The 16,522-nt window shown below is 41.9% G+C and overlaps 1 protein-coding gene across 1 annotated transcript in view; it reads left to right on the forward strand.

Annotated features, from left to right (window-relative positions):
• The window catches only part of shroom4 (shroom family member 4), a 100,424-nt gene extending 86,911 nt beyond the window's left edge, over positions 1–13,513 (forward strand). Inside the window, exons 5-12 of the mRNA XM_085264322.1 lie at positions 935–996; positions 3,232–4,023; positions 5,530–6,186; positions 7,636–7,765; positions 7,866–7,967; positions 9,552–9,722; positions 9,849–9,991; positions 10,517–13,513. Coding sequence (XP_085120448.1) covers positions 935–996; positions 3,232–4,023; positions 5,530–6,186; positions 7,636–7,765; positions 7,866–7,967; positions 9,552–9,722; positions 9,849–9,991; positions 10,517–10,679 — 2,220 coding nt within the window. The 3' untranslated portion in view covers positions 10,680–13,513. The remainder of the gene's footprint in view (positions 1–934; positions 997–3,231; positions 4,024–5,529; positions 6,187–7,635; positions 7,766–7,865; positions 7,968–9,551; positions 9,723–9,848; positions 9,992–10,516) is intronic.
• Positions 13,514–16,522: the final 3,009 nt, after the last annotated feature.

The following is a 16,522-nucleotide window of genomic DNA, read 5'->3' on the forward strand; positions in this document are numbered from 1 at the left end:
ATATGTTTATTTTACTGACATGCAATAGTGGCTCTGACTGTAAAATAGACAACAGTGCAGGAGATGAAAGGAGCGATCCATCCTATCTAAATAAAATCTTAAGTGAACAAACAAATCTACAAAAGCTGCATGTACTACAAACAGAAACATCCTGCAATAAAGCGAAGATGAGGTTAGCAATCTCTTTAACTGCATCCCAGGAAACTGTTACGTGCAGGGAGAAAAGGACCCAAATGCAAAGCAAAAGCAAAAAAGAGCAGAACTCAAACACAGAACGACAACGAGGCACGCAATCCAAGCAGAGAGCAGGAACAGTCCATCAAAAATGCTGTCCACAAAGAAGACAGCCAGGGGGAGTGATCAAAGGATGATTCACAGCAAACTGACTTCAGGGTAAACCCTGTGTTTTCAGTGTTATGAAGGTCCCGCTGCCTTCCCTTCCATTACAAAACGCAGCCTTACTAAACAGTCCTCACTCGAGCACATGTGATATGATGAAGAAAGAAAAGTTATAAATAGGAAGACAACAAACAACTCGGAGTGGAAAATGTACAGATGAAGAGATTTACAATTAAATCACACAAAAATACACAACAAATGTTAATATAATTATTAAAAGTCAGACAAATGCGTTTTTAGAAGACAACTTAAATAAGGTAGAGATGGAGAATATATTAAAAACAAAAGTGCATTTGAAGCTATATAACAATAAAAAGTTGACTCATTGTAGTTCATCAAGTTTGGTTTTAGACTTAGAAATACTTCACACTCAGCACAAGTTACCTCCACCTCTCTAAACCCCGTCACCACTGCAGGGTGGAGTAACACACCAATTTCCCTTCAGCTGGGACGTGTGCTGAACATCACTCAGCTCCAAATTGAAGCCTTCCTTCATTCCTTTGGTGTTATTAACCGCCATTAAATCTCTCCACAGACTTATCCTGCCAGGCAGCAGGAAACAAGCAAGCTCAACAGGAAGTACAGCCTGACCGAGAGGTGAGCCGCTTCCTTCTTCTCCCGCACCTTTTTTTTTTCCCCTTCTTCTTTCTGACCTGGTTATCTTCACGTATTTGCTCACGGCCTTTCTTTTCACTCGCTCCATCCCCTGTGTGGTTCTCCGGAGGCGTTTAGGTGCGGTCGGGCCATTGTGCACTGGCGGGCGGAAATCCCACTCAGTCATGCCCGGCTGTGATTTGCCTGTAATGAGCTCTAAGTGTGTGGAGTAATCACGCGTGCTCCAAATGTGACCATAATGATATGTGGTTGGATGTATGTTAGCGGGAGGGGCATTTAGGACGCATAGTGCTCGTTAAAGGGCCTCTGCTCGGATTTGACCTGAGACCGAAACAGCTCAGTGAGCATGGTATGCACAAAGGAAACATTTACTGTAATTGAACCGCTTTCACTGTCTCTGTGTTTTTGTTCCTGATGTGCTTTTTTTCAGGAATACTCCCTCTGGAAATGTCCATCTTGTCTTTTGTTACTCGAACTTTGATTGTTTTTATTTAGCAGTTTATTTTAACAGGAAGACTCAATTTTGGGGGGCAAACAAACTGTTTCCAAAAGCATTTTCAAAACTTTAACAGTATACACACTTTACAAATAGAGCACAATGTCATCAGAAGAATTAGTGAAAAACGTGGCATTTGGAACCAATTCAAAACAAAATTTTCAACCCAACCTGCTCTAAACCACCTTTTCTGTTCAGTTTGAAGGTTTGAAGCACGTTTTCTCTCAGCAGCAACTCCTGTATTTCAGTTTTAAATAGAGGATCAAAGATGCATGTGTTTTGTGACGTGCAACTGTAAGAACCTCCTGCCAGCATGCATAAAAGCAAGCACAAGGCTCACGATTTCAGTCTGTATAAGTGCAGTCGATAACTGGCAAGCACTTCATTTTATTTTTGCTTCTTTGATAAAGGAAAACATCATTACTTAGGGTGTAGTCAACAAGATTGACCATTTTCATGATCTTGGTGTCAAATCATACATATACGTTCACTAGACACTTTATTAAGTACACCTTGCTATTACAGTGTTGGACAGCTTTCGCCTTTGCAGCTACTTTAATTGATCATAGTGTAGATTGAACTAGGTGCTGGAAACATTCCTCAGATATTTGGATCCATGTTGGTATGACAGCATCACACAGTTGCTGCAGATTTGTCAGCTCCACATCCATGAGAAGAATCTCCCGTTCCACCAGATCCCAAAGGTGCTGTGTTAGACTGAGATCTGGTGACTGTGGAGGCCACTTGAGTGTGGTGAACTCATTGTCATGGTCAAGAAACCAGCTGAGATGATGTGAGCTTTGAGACATGATTTGGTGTCCTGCTAGAAGCAGCCATCAGAAGATGGTACACTGTGGTCATTAAGGGATGGACACGGTCCGCAACAATACTCTGTGGGGTTTAAATGATGCTCAGTTGGTACTAAGGGGACCAGCGTGTATCCACACACTGTTACACCGACACCTGAACCAATGATACAAAGAAAAACCTCAGCATGCCATCTAAATGTCGTGTGAATTGTAGCCCCAGTCTCCTGGTCTTAGCTGACAGCAGAGGCACTCTGTGTGGTCTACTGCTGCTGTAGCCCATGTTCTGCGTACCTTGGATGCAACGAGTGGTTACTTGAGTTGCTGTTACCTTCCTATCGGCTTGAAGCAATCTGGCCATTCTTCTTCACCCACCCACTGGACATCTTCTCTTTTTAGACCATTCTCTGTACACCACAGAGATGGTTGTGTGGGAAAATCCCACACAAATCAGCTGTTCCCGAAATACTCAGACCAGCCCGTCTAGCAGCAACAATCATCCCAAACTCAAAGTCACTTAAATCTCCTTTCTTCATCATTCTGATGCTCAGTTCATGCAGTCTTTGGACATTGTCATAATAAATGTTTTTTGCAGTCATTTGGCGTTTGAACTGAACTGTTTTTGTTCAAATTTAGACAAAAAGAAACCGAAGAAGTTTTTAAATTGTAAATTTCAGGCTTTGTCAAAGTTAGAAATATAGAAATCACAGGCAAAGGCCAAAAATTCACGTGGCGTGAATGTGAGAAACAGCTAGGCTAGTGTTGACTAAGCCTTTCATCCTCAGCTGAGCTCTGTTACAAGGAATTTGTGTCACGATGTTTCTGAGCTCTTCCTTTATCTATAAGCTTGGCTCACTCTCTATTTATTTATAAAATAACCTTTCTCGTGTCACTCTACTTTCTCCACAACAAAAGGGACTACCCAAGCTGGAGGCGGGAGTCCAGACCTCCAGAGAACATCGGTCAGTACCAGCAGCACCTCCAGCAGCCTCGATGGGGCCTCAGACACACAGACAGCAGCACCGATGACCACAACGGCTACGCTTTTGCACCTCCACCAGCTCCTCTTTATCTCAGAGGTCGAGCCATGTCCGAAAACGACCTCCGCTTCGACAGCAGCCAGCGCTGGTCCCCTTCAATTTCCATGGCAACCAGCCAGACCCTGAGTGAGGTGGAGGAAGGCAACATGAGACGTGGAGATGCATCAAGTGTTTCCAGGCAAAACAGGAAGAAGACACCCCCTCCTCCAAGACCACCACCCCCAAAGTGGGAGCAGTTCCACCGCCGGCGAGCGTCTCACCACACCCTGTTCTCCTCCTCATCTGCTTCTGCTGCTCCTCACTCCATCCCTGCCTCCTTCAACTCTCCAGGGGCTCACTATTCAGCCCACTCGTCCACCTACGTCCCTCCACCTGACACTTCCAGGCAGAGGTCCTTCAGTCTTCCTCCAGAGAGGCAGGAAGTGGTGGAGGGCGGGTGTCCGAGATGCAGCTGCAGTCAAACCCAGGAACGCACAATCGCCCCGTCCAATCAGAATCAGCCTCAGTTTCAGGAACGCCTCATTACCGTTGCTCCACCTAGCCCCATGTTCTCCAGGAGGGGATTCAGGCCGGTGGCTCCGCCCCATAGAGAAAGGGAGGCTGAATCACCTCTGCCGCCTCCACCGCCTCATCCTCCTTCAGTAGCAAAGGAGAACAGTGTGAGCAGGTGAGACTGGAGAAAATGCTGATGTTTATAAATAACTTTGTTTTTTTATTAAATGTTGAATTATTTGTTTTAGAAAAGTCAGAAAAACGAGAAGAAAAAACTTTTGCATAACAAAACAAGAAGATGATCGATTCCTGTTCTCAGGCATAGAAAACCAGTAAAGATCAATATTTGATGGGCTAATATCAGTCACTGTTAATATTTTAATCAGTGTTGGGCAAGTTACTTTGAAAAAGGAATTAATTATAGTTACTAGTTACTTCTTCAAAAAATTAACTGAGTTACAAGATTCGAAAAGTAACTATTGCGTTACTTTAAAGACATCTTTAACCCTCTGGGGTCCGGGGTATAATTGGTCATTTTTGACTACTTTTGATTTTCTCTCTACATTTTACCTTTAAAAACTATTTACTTTGCCTTGTTTGGTTTCATTCTTTTCAGCACAACCTCACGTGTGTGAAAGTACAGTTATGTTTTCATGTTGACATACTGCATTGACACCATTGATCTAAAATCAGACAAAAAAACATAAAATCCAAGTAGAAATTTACATTTTTTACTGTAACAAACACTTTTTTAAATAACCATTTCAAACTATTTACAGAACAATCAGCTGTTCTGCATTCAATAAGATGCCACAAACTTTTTGTGCCACTCCAAATATTTCTGTCCACTATAAAGGAGAACATCACAGCCTGATACCTGCAGGTCTGACAGCAGCAGGTGTATCACTCCTGTTTCTACCTGGAGACAGCAGTCGCCTCATTGTTCTGACACACAATGCAAAACTATCCACAACACTACACACTAACTACATAAGACAACACATTAACTACACACTCCAAACACGCTAAACATCACAAATCTCTCACACTCTTTTTCTGCTCTCTCTCTCTCTCTCTCCATCACTCCTAAAACTTCCCCCTCTTCCTAAACAACCAAATGTCACTTTGCCATATCATTTTTTAATTGGTCGACATGGTGCATTTGTCCAACAAGACGAACGGGCTGTTTTTGTTGTTGTTTTTTTTGCTCATAAGCAGAGAGTGCTTGCTGCGCTGTCCTTGGACAGTAAACGTGACGAAACTATTGAGGAAAAAACGCTGTGTATTTATTGTTTATCATGACTCTGGTTTTACGTGGCCTCTCAACACAATTTAAAAACTGGTATATGTCACCTTGTTGCTTTTGTCATCTTAAAGTGGTCATGTGATTGGCTTACCACGACTACTTTATTCTTCCTCAGTGAAACAGCAGCACTCATGCGCTTGTTTGTCCCCTGAGCTACAGGTGTTGTTCCAAAAAGTGATTGTCGAGCAGAAAGTGATAGCTGAACGCGGGAGCGCGCAGCTGCTTAAAGCTGTAGCACCCAGTTTACTTACGTAGACAGCTACTTCCGTGCAACTGTAACGCCGTTATTCCCATCACTGATTTTAATAGACTCCTAATTCCTGTGCTTGGTTTACTGATGTGTCAGATTATTTTAATTCTCTTGTTTCTCTGTAGTTCATCTGCGACGGACGTCAGCTGCAGCCCAGACCACAACAAAATTACAGTCAAACCTTACAAACAGCAGCCCAGCGTGAGACCTGGAGCAGAGTGGGAGAGAGCTTCAGCCCCCAGGGTTCACAGCGACACGGCGACCCCTCCTATTTTAGAAAACGGAGGTGTCATCGAGGCTTCCGGTAGATATGCCAGTCGAACCGACTGCGAGCAACTTCGTGTGGACAGAGGCTTCCAGATGGAAGATCAGCAGAAGATCCTTGAAACGGGAACCGAATCAGAGACGACCCTCAGCCCGAGCCCAGAGCACAGCCTGGAGGCTGACCTGGACGTCCCCCTAGAGACCGACATCGATGACTTCCAGGAGGAGGAGCTTCCGGGAGAGGACATTCCCATCACAAGCGAGCTCCCGTGCTTCGCCCTCCCTGTCACGGTCCTGGAGACGGACATCGACACGCTCCCGGATTCTGAGGCATCTCCGTCAGGCAGGACAAGGGTGGAGAGCAGCTCCCTGGAGGAGGAGCTGGAGGGTGGGGAGAGCAGCAGCAGAGAGGGGCTGAGCCTGGAGGAGCTCTTCCCCCAGAGCAGTGAGGGCGAGTCGGGCACAGAGAGCTGGAGAGAAGCACAACCCGTAGAGCACAGCACAGACAGCCTGGATAGGTATGAGAGAAGAGAGTGTGTGTGTGTGCGTGCGTGCGCGTGCGTGCGCGTGCGTGCGTGTGTGTGTGTGTGTGTGTGTGTGTGTGTGTGTGTGTGTTACACAGACCATTTGATTTGTACAAGACTTAACTGTTCTCATCACTAAGCTCATTCTGTTTCCCACAACCTTTCCAAAAGACTTGGTTCTTCTCTGTTAGGTTTACAGATGGTTCGTAGTCGCAGGCACAGGTGCATGGTGGGTAATTAGCACCACATAGAGTGCAGACGGGTTCATTTTTTTAAATCTTAAAACTGAAAAATCAACAAAGAAACATTTGTTTTTCATTTTTGTCTTCACTTTTTTTAATGAAGTGTCTTTATTGTCACTGTACAGCAATTTTGAATGCAATCTCACCAACAGTCCTAAAAAACATATAAAACTATATAAGATTTAAAAACAGATTTAAAAAGGGGGAAAGCATAAAAACATTTTTTTTAGTCTGTTTGCCCTTTTAATTGCTCTGCCCCACCTGATGGTCACAGATTAAACAGGAGGTGACCGGGCTGGGAGAGATCTGTGATGATCTGATTATGATATTAGGCTGTCTGAACTGTGTAGGTCCTCACAGTTTCCAATCATTTTAACCCTTGATAACACTGATAACCCTCTGGACCTTTTTCTGTGCCACCACACAACAAGGAAACCCCACGTGGAAGCAGTATGTTAAAATGCTATCTATAGAGTTGAAGTAGGAAACCAACAGTCTCAGAGGGATGTTCTTCCTCCTGAGGACACTCGGGAAGTAAAGTCTCTGCTGTGCTTTCTGGGATCAGATCCTCCTTGATGTAAACTCCCAGAAACCGGACGTTTGTGACTCGCCTCCACATACTTCCCACTGATAATTAAAGACAGCACCTTTTGTTACGAATGTGTTTAGGAGCAGGTTGTTATCTCTGTGAACGGACACAGTACCCTTCTTATCTTTAATTTCAACATCGTACGATCCTTTCCAAAGGCCTGGATTGGACCCTGACAAGTTCTTTGACTTAACACTGAAAACTTTTATTTTAGCTTACCTGTAGTCCAGACAAAGCCGTATAGGTGGAAGCGGGTCAAGTTACCAAAAAACGTAGTTAAAGTAATTGTGAAATTCTAAGTCATTGATTTATTTTTATATTTCAACCCATTATGTTGAAAAAGAACTCCCCTAAGCATTACACAGTGTTGAAAAAACAAAACAAACTTCACTGTCCTCTCATTTGGCTTCATGTTTCACAGTTTTGGAGCCGAGTTGTGCTGAGATGCCGCTCGTTAATGTCTTGCCTCATTAAACCCACGTAATTAATTGCACTTCTTTTACATGCACCTGTAATCTCCGTGTTTTTACAGCTTTGTCTGTTTTGCACCTCTTTTTGTCTTTTATCACTGTGGGAATAACATAAACTCCCCTGCCGGTGCCTTCTCCACAGGCGGTCAGGAGCTAGCTCCAGCTGTTCGTCCTATTACAGCACATCAACGGCCAAGGCTCAGATCCTGTCGCAGATGAAGGACTTCACAGATAACAGAGAGCGCGACAAGGATGACGAGCTGACCTACAAGGTAATTCATGCGACTGCTGTTTGAAGAACGGGTGTGGTGGAGATAAAGGGAGAGGACCGCTCCTGGTTATTGGGCTTTATGTTCTTCCTCTGTTGTGTAGAAACAGCTGATGGAGAGCCTCCGGAAGAAGCTGGGAGTGCTGAGGGAGGCTCAGAGAGGACTGCAGGAGGACATCAGAGCCAATGCACAGCTGGGAGAGGAGGTAAGGACGAACAACACACTTATTAACATGTTGTATTTTTCTTGTTCAATCAGATTAAAAGAAAAGTACCTTTTTCTTTTTAAAGCAAAGCTGTTTATTGCTTTGTTTTAGATGGTTTTGTGTGGTTAAACACACAAGAGTGGTTAAACGCTCTTGTGTGGTTAAACACAAGAGATCTAATGTGCTAAGAAGAAGTGTGATGTGTAGCGCTGCAGTAACTGCACAGAGACGAAGCTGATGAAAGAGCTGTTGAAGCTTGGTTAAGAAGGGAGGTGCTCATCAGTGAGCGGCAGTTTGCCTTCACTGGCTTCAAGAGTACTACAGATGTGATGTTTGCTTTCTTGTGTTGATGGAGAAGTATATGATAGCGAGAGGAGCTGTGGTCCTGCATGAGGAAGTCAGGAGGGGCAGAGAAGTATGTGGGGTGGTGCATGTATGAGGACAGCGAGGAGGTGTGCGATAGGAGTGACAGATGGGTTCAAGGTGGGGGTGGGATGATATGCACGATCTGATATCCTCATGTTGGTGTCGTTCCTGATAAAAAAACAAAACAAAAAAAAAACTAATTCTGGTCCAGGTTCACCATTGCAAGTGACCAATCACATTGTAGTGATAGGGGTTAAGGTTAACCAAACTATATCCTTAACCACAACTGCATCCTAACCCCCGCCCTGAGCCTGACCCGGACAGCCTCTCCTCCTAAGTGTACGTCATCAGCATTTTTGTTTTCTGTGACATCATAACAGTGTGATTGGTCAGATGCAGTGTTGATCCTGGACACATATTATGATGATCCAGGAACAACACCAACACAACGATCACACAGACTGGGATTATAATAGTGATCGGCTCTGAGCCCCTTTTTCTATTGACTGATGAGGACAAGCAGGAGTCTCTGTGGACTGTGATGTTTGCAGACGACGCTGTGATCAGTAGTGAGAGTCGTGAACAGGTGGGAGAGATCCTGGAGTGGAGGAGGTATGCTTTGGAGAGGAGGGGAATAAAAGTCAGTGGAAGCAAGACAGAATCCATGTGTGTGAATGAGACGGAGGCAGGTGGATAGGTAAGCATGCAGGGAGTGGAGGTAGAGTTTAAATACTAAGAAAAGAGGAAGGCCACAGAGAATGTTTATGGATAGTGAAGGAGGACGTGCAGGTGGTTGGTGTGACAGAGGAGGATGGTAAGGATAGGGTTTGATGGAGGCAAATGAGCCACTGTGACAAACCCTAAAGGAGAAGACATTTAAGGAAGTGTTTAAGAAACACGAATGAACAGTGCAAATATGAGTGTAAGAGTGTGGGGACCTTTAAAGCTAATAGTGTTCAGCCTGCTAGGTTTTTTTCTTCACTTAAATTAGCACATTGTGTTGGATTTTCTAACCAATAGGAGGCTACAAAAACCAGACAGGTTTATTTGAAAAGTTCGTGGCAGTTATTTTTTTAATAGCATCTTATGGATGCAGAATGAAGAAGCGTGTTGATGCTGGGTAAGGTTTCACATCCACTGCATCAGCTCTGTGTTTCATCAGCTCTGTCCATCACGTCACTGACTTACAGTAAATCTGCTCTTCCTGTTTGCTCTCAGGTGGAGAGCATGGTGGTCTCCGTGTGCAAGCCCAACGAGGTGGACAAGTTCCGCATGTTCATCGGCGATCTGGACAAGGTGGTGAGCTTGCTGCTGTCGCTGTCCGGGAGGCTGCTAAGGGTGGAGACCACGCTGGACACACTGGACCCTGATACGGAGCACCACGAGAGGGTGAGGGTGATGAGGGTGGAGAGAAACGAGGACAAGAGCAGATGTAGACAGAGTGGACTTGTAGTGCATCGGGCTTTGTTTTTAAAATACCTCTATTCTCCCTCTCCCTCGCTCTCTGCACTGCAGCTCCCCCTGCTGGAGAAAAAGCGTCAGCTCATGAGGCAGCTGTCCGAGGCTCAGGACCTGAAGGACCACGTAGACCGCAGAGAGCAGGCTGTGAGCCGTGTGCTGGCCCGCTGCCTCTCTCCAGAGCAGCACAGAGACTACAGGTGGGATATATGCCCAGTGTGGCAACATAAACAAACCCACCGGTGGAGAGTTCTGGTGAGAGCTCACTTTTCTTTGTAAGAGTGTAGTCAGGAGCTCTGGAATGGGTTCATCTAGAGACTGGAAAGTGTCACAGATCCTGCAGCATCTGGTGAGTTCTCTCTGGACCTTTGAAAATCCAGTGGAGATGGTCTAAAGTATCACGCCAGACCGTATCCAGGTCGCCAAGGGAAGCCAGGAAGCCAGATATCTCTAAAAAGTCTGGGTCATGTGCATAATGTGTGTTATGACCTGGGTTTTCAGTGGGGTTGTCTCTGAGCATGCACCTGAGCTCGTGCAAACCATGGGAATCTGACTGCTTCACTAAATATAAGCTGAGCTCAATACATTTTCTTGTGTTGAAGGGCAGCATGTGACAGACACTAAAGCATGTTAACTCCATAAATCAAAGTATCAAAGCTCAACATTCTACCCCAAACATCTTAATAATATTCACTGTGGGTTTTTTGTGTTTTTCCCTTCGGCAGCCACTTTGTGAAGATGAAGGCCGCCTTGCTGGTGGAGCAGCGGCAGCTGGAGGACAAGATCCGACTGGGAGAAGAGCAGCTGAGGGGGCTGAGGGAGAGCCTGGGACTGGGGCTGGGGCTGGGAATGGGCATGGGCATGTCGATGGGATATGGACAATATTAGGAACAACAAAGCTTGAAAGCGGAGAAGAAGGAAGGGTTTTTTTGTAGACTTTACTTGGATATGAAGAAAAGGAGATTTGGTGATTACGATTTCATCTGTCTGAGAAAAGGATGCCATCCTGATCAATTTTCATCGTGAACCTCCGCTCTTATTTTGAAGGAAAACTGCATCACTTGTTTTGAGACCAAGTATGAAACCATTGCTAGGAGCTGATTAACTTGGAAATAACTGGGCTGGCTCCATCTGCAGATAGCGAAATCGTCTCCTTGTCTAAAACTGACTGCCTCACAGATTTCTGAAGTCTTCATGTAGCTTCACATTTAGCACCTCGAACTACTTTTTTAAGGATTAGCAGACCTGTACGCAGAGAATTCAGGTCCAACACAAACAGCTGAATCAGCACCCTGCAAGGCTCTAAGTAGGTGAGAAGGAATGGAGGTCTCTCAACAACAGAGACCAGGAGAGAGGCACGAGTCCAAGGTGTCAAAATGAAAAAAGACGGGGGGAAAAAAGACTGTTATTATCATTAACTACAGACTGCAGTGGATGGATAAATCTAAAGATATACCAAAACATATCAACAATTAATCTCCAGGATATGCGATCTGAGAGCACAGAGCATGCTCAGTGTTGGAAATGGGGGACGATCTGTGAGTGAAACAGCTGGTGAAGATTCATAGTGAGCGGCTTCTCGTGGACCGAACGAACACGTGAGAAGATATTGTACCCTCTGCTTCACGTTATGAACCACGTACTGTAACATTTATTGTCCTCTAACCAGTATCGCGCCACGCTGCCAAAGACATTTTTGCTTGTTGAATGTGTCACTAAGACGCTGCTCACTTTGTTGTTGTTGTTTTTAATGTATTTAAATCTCCTGGTTCAGAGAATTAAAGGATTTTTTTGGTGCTTAACTTAACCACACTAAAGCCAATATTGTGAAATGCCATTTGCAGGATTATTAACAGCTAAACATGTCATTTCTACAGCCTTCAGCAACACATATACTGTTTTATCTAAGCATCATATTGTCATATCACTTTATATTCTTTTTACTGTAATGTCTGTGGCTGTAAACATGTGTTACTGTGTGGAGTTTGACACTTCACTGACTTGTTCTGCCACGGAGTGACCGTTATGTACAGAAGATGCGTGTTTATAATGTATATAGCGGTTTTGATATTTGAAATGACTGGAATAGGTTGTAAAAGATGAGAAAGAAGACCGGAAGGAGTTGAAGTTTACTGTATATTTTGGCAGTGGATGAATCCAGTGTTTGGTTTGTGTTAAACTAAACTTTGTGTATCCTTTTTCATTTTTTCTGTCCAATAAGCTTGTTCAAGCAACTGTAAAGTTTTAAAAATGTTTTTAAGTCCACCATTTTTGCCCTAAAATTTGTATTCGAGTCCCAAATGTTGTATAAATTTTGGCTATTTTTGATAAGAAGATTCAAACCCTGTCAAACCCTTTCAGTATATATAAGGTTACATCTAGCAGCCAGTTAGCTTAGTTTAGCATTGATGACAAGCCCGACTCTTTCTGCCAGCAAAATTAAATAATTAACACATTGTATTTTGTTTATTGATCCATAAACAAAGGATTGAAAGTGTGAAAACTGCAGTGTTTTAAAGCTCTACCTCTTGATGCTAATGGAGCTAGCATCTTGGTATTTAGGATTTAGCGGCTAATTGTTTTAAGTTGTTTATTTTAGCCTTGTTTTAAAGTTCAGCTCAAATTAAACAAAACCAATCTAATCACTGAGTCATAAAGTAAACGTTAAACACCAATTATTATAAAAACATAAGGTAAGTATCACAATTGATACTGGAACAAAAGTGTAAAGACCTAGCTACTTAACGTAATTGTTTTAGCTTGTTTTGGTTTTGTTATAACTTTTAGGTTAACCACAAAAAACACAAAATAAACCATAAATAACCAACCTAGATACAATGTGTTAAATATTGAGCTTTAAAGTGCAGTTTGTACACATTAAACAAACAAAATGCAGTGTTCCCTTGTTTCAAGTCTTTCTGCTAAGATAAGCTAAGCTAACACGCTCTTGGAAGTAGATTGATATATGTAGTATCAGTTTTCTCATCTACATTTTATATAGAGAGCAGATACAGCCCGTTTTAAAACTGAATTTTGTGGTTTTTGTTGACAAAATGGAGAGAATTCAGCTTTCCTGAAAGAGAGAAGAACTTCTAGTTAATTGTTTATTGTTACAACCCTCCATTAAACTTTAAAACAACTTCTGTCTTGTAATTTGGGATTTGTTGCCAAAATCCAATTCCAAGCTTTTTCCGCTGGCCTAAACCTCAGAAAGGAGTCCAGACCTGCCTGTCTGAATAAATACAAATTCAAAACTAGAAGAGCAAACCCCATTCCAAAGATTTCTAAGGAAAGTGATGCTGAAGGGAAATGAAACGGCTCTGAAACGCTTTGGTCCAATCTGTTTGATCATTTAATTATTGATCAACTGAAACAAAGAACAAACCTACATTTTATTCCATTATCATTTCATTTTCTTAAGATGTCCAGTTAAACTTAAAACTGTGTTACTCCCATGTTTTGTACATATTCAATGTATCCCTGCTCTATAAATTGACTGGAAATGTACTGATTTGAAAGGAGAGGGACAGAAAGTTGCTTATTGGACCTGAGAAAGAGAATAATTCTTCTGTTCATGTTTCCATCTGTCATTTTGATTTAATACAAACCATTTTTTGTCTCTTTTTGTAACATGCATTACTGAAAAGGCCTGTTTTATAACTGCAAAAACACTCATCTGAGGAAAAAGTACCATAAATAATAATAATGATATTTTAAACCAGCTTTGGGTCTCCTGCTGTGATTTATGCCCTCATGGGTAAAAGCTCTCTTTATATCAACTTGTCCGGTGCTGAAATGCGTTTTCCTCTCGGGGTGGGGCCATTCTTCAAATGTGGTTGGATGAAATACGGCTCGGGGTAAATGGAGGTTGACTGATGACGAGGGGGAGTCATTCAGCAGCTCTGCGGGATCTGGGGAGTTCTCCTGAAGGGAAATGATCTCTGTGTCATTAATACTGATGCTCTGTCTAAATTGCTGAATGGAGCAGAGGCCAGGAAATACAATATTAACGTACAGTGTCGTGAGTTGTATGTTTAAGGAGCAAAACCGCCCCAGTTTAATGTTTTGGTAACTCCCAAAATTATTTTTTATATTGGTTTAATGGTTAATCCACCAGATACACAAGCTATTTAACTAAAATGTTCTTAATGTTAAAATATAATTATTGTTATTAATGAATTCCGAAAATGACCATTTATAAAAAAGACCAAACAAACTAAAGTACATTATTATTATTATTATTATTATTATTATTGTTGTTATTATTTTGTCCAATTGCAGTTAATTACTTGCATTCCTGAACAGAAAAAAATTGCATTTGTATTCAGCGTTTTCATAAAAGTCTAATTTTTATGCATTTGCTACTACTAAGGTCATGTGGTTTAAGGTCTTTTGTCCTATTCACTGGAAAGTGAGTGAAAATAAAAATGGGTGTCATTTTACAGATTCTGCACTCAGGTCCGTATCAGTGAAATGCATCTAGATTCTGCTCTTTTTCTGATTCTGCCCATTTCTTCACTTTCCCGATGAACTTGCATTTAAATCCAGCCCTCTGTACTACTGCAGTCTCTCTGTGCCTGAGTCCTTTTCACAAAACATGAAATCACTGTTTTGTACATTTTAACACAATTGAATCCCCACATTTGTGAAAGTCTGTAACAAAACCATCAAATCTGATCAAGGTTATTTAAATGCTGCAAAAGAAGAATGGATTGGAATAAAAAAAAATACATATCCTAACCTTAATTACTGCGGGAGAATAATGGATGATGCTCATAGTGAATAAAAAGTAAACTGACTGCATTTTTTGGACAGAGATTCACTTTTAATGTGTATTTTATAATATAATACAGATGCATAAAAAAATACACTCCAAAATAGAAGAGTCCATGAAATGTACAAATGTGCAAAATATTAATAAAAAATTATAAAAATTGAGGCAACTTTGCCTATAGTACAATGTATAGAATGTATGAAAAGATCTTTACTGCAGATACTAATTTTACTAATTTAATAATACTAATTTTGTGTTGTAAGATTATAAGTTTAAAACATTTTTAGAATATAAACTGCTTCTCTTTACAGCTCCTCACTCCACCAGGGCACTTTCTGATAGTGTGCAAATGTGGTGCACGTACTGCGGCTATCATACAGACAACTAGGAGGTCCAAAGGTTGGCCTACCTATTATTGGCTGAGGTTTTAGTAGAGTTGTGGCTGAAACACATAAAAATATATTATTAATTTTAATCTCCCCAATCAATTTTGAAAAGTAACTAAGTAACTAATTACTTTTGAAAATAAGTAATCAGTAAATTAATTGGATTACTTTTTTGAAGATGCAATCAGTTACTAATTACTTTTTTCAAGCAACTTGACCAACACTGGTGATGATGTGCCCATCAAAATGAAGTCCTACCTCAGCCTGCTAGTCGCTTCAGTTGCTAGCTGTGATGTGACATATAAAGGGTTGACCGAGAATCTGAGTCTTGCTTATAGACTAACGACTTGTCAATCACGAGGTGAAATGTATCTTTTTTATCCTCCTCTCTGACTCTTCAGGGGATCATATCCTAAAAGAAAACTTGATGTTTTATTAAATATTAAATTAAATATAAACTGTAAACTTGCCAGATCACTGAGAAAATCATCAGCAGGGTCATCTTCCCAGATTTTACAATCTGAGTCACCTCATGATGGCCATCAGAAATATGACTTCAAATTTTAATGTGTGCAAGTCTTTTCTGCTGGTTCTCTGTTTGCAAGTGAGAAAAACTAAATAAAACAAAACAATACGTACATAGTTCACACAAGTATTATGAATAAAGGACACCAAAAGAAAATTATTTTGATTTGAAAGGATTTTAATTAATTTGCGTAAGTTTTTGAGCAAATAATGGATACAAGTAACAACAGCTTAACATTTCACTCCTCAGAATTATGTAAGAAGTGTTTGATTTCTTAATGAAAATCATCAGGTCATTAATAGGGATGGGTATCGAAACCCGGTTCTTGTTGAGAACCGGTTCCCACTGTTTCAGTTCCTTGGAATTGTTTGCCATTTTTGCAAACATTCCCTTATCGATTCCAGTCGCCCCGAATGACGTCACCACGTTGCGGAGCGTCATTTACCTGGCAGGAAACATGGCGCCTCAAACGCTCAAAACTTTGGTTATGCTTTACGAGAACGGATGACAACAGGGCAACTTGCAATCCTTGCAAAGTAGATATTTCATTTAAGGGAGGAAACACTACGAATATGCAAAAGCATTTGCTCACTAAACACGCGATGACCTTAAATGAATGTCGTGTTTTTAATTCCGCTCCGGACTCGTGAATCTCAACCCAGCAGCAGCGGTAACGTTTGCACGTCCTCTCCCGTTAATGCGGCAGGTAAATAATCAACTAACAGTGCATATTATGTTAGTGCGATCTGCCTTATTACAAAACCTGCCATTACTGTGCGTTTAGGTGACCATGATGAGAGAGACAGAGTCTGGATCAGATGCTGGCAGTTCTCGCTGCAGTCTACCGTCAGCATCTCCTTTCAGGCCAGGATAGACGAATGTCACCGAGCAGTGACTAAGTTTGTGGTCAAAGGCTTGCACCCATTTGCCACAGCAGATGCCCCGATTTAAAGTGAATGTGTTTAATTGTAGGCAGGACATTACTGGATATTCTTGTATAATTGCTACAGAATAATTTATGTTATACTTTGTTATTGCTACAGAA

This window comes from Mchenga conophoros, linkage group LG3 (assembly GCF_057382185.1).
Source record: "Mchenga conophoros isolate Kocher_MC1m ecotype Shallow Benthic linkage group LG3, M_conophoros_male_GT1.1, whole genome shotgun sequence".
Classification (NCBI taxonomy): Eukaryota; Metazoa; Chordata; class Actinopteri; order Cichliformes; family Cichlidae; genus Mchenga; species Mchenga conophoros.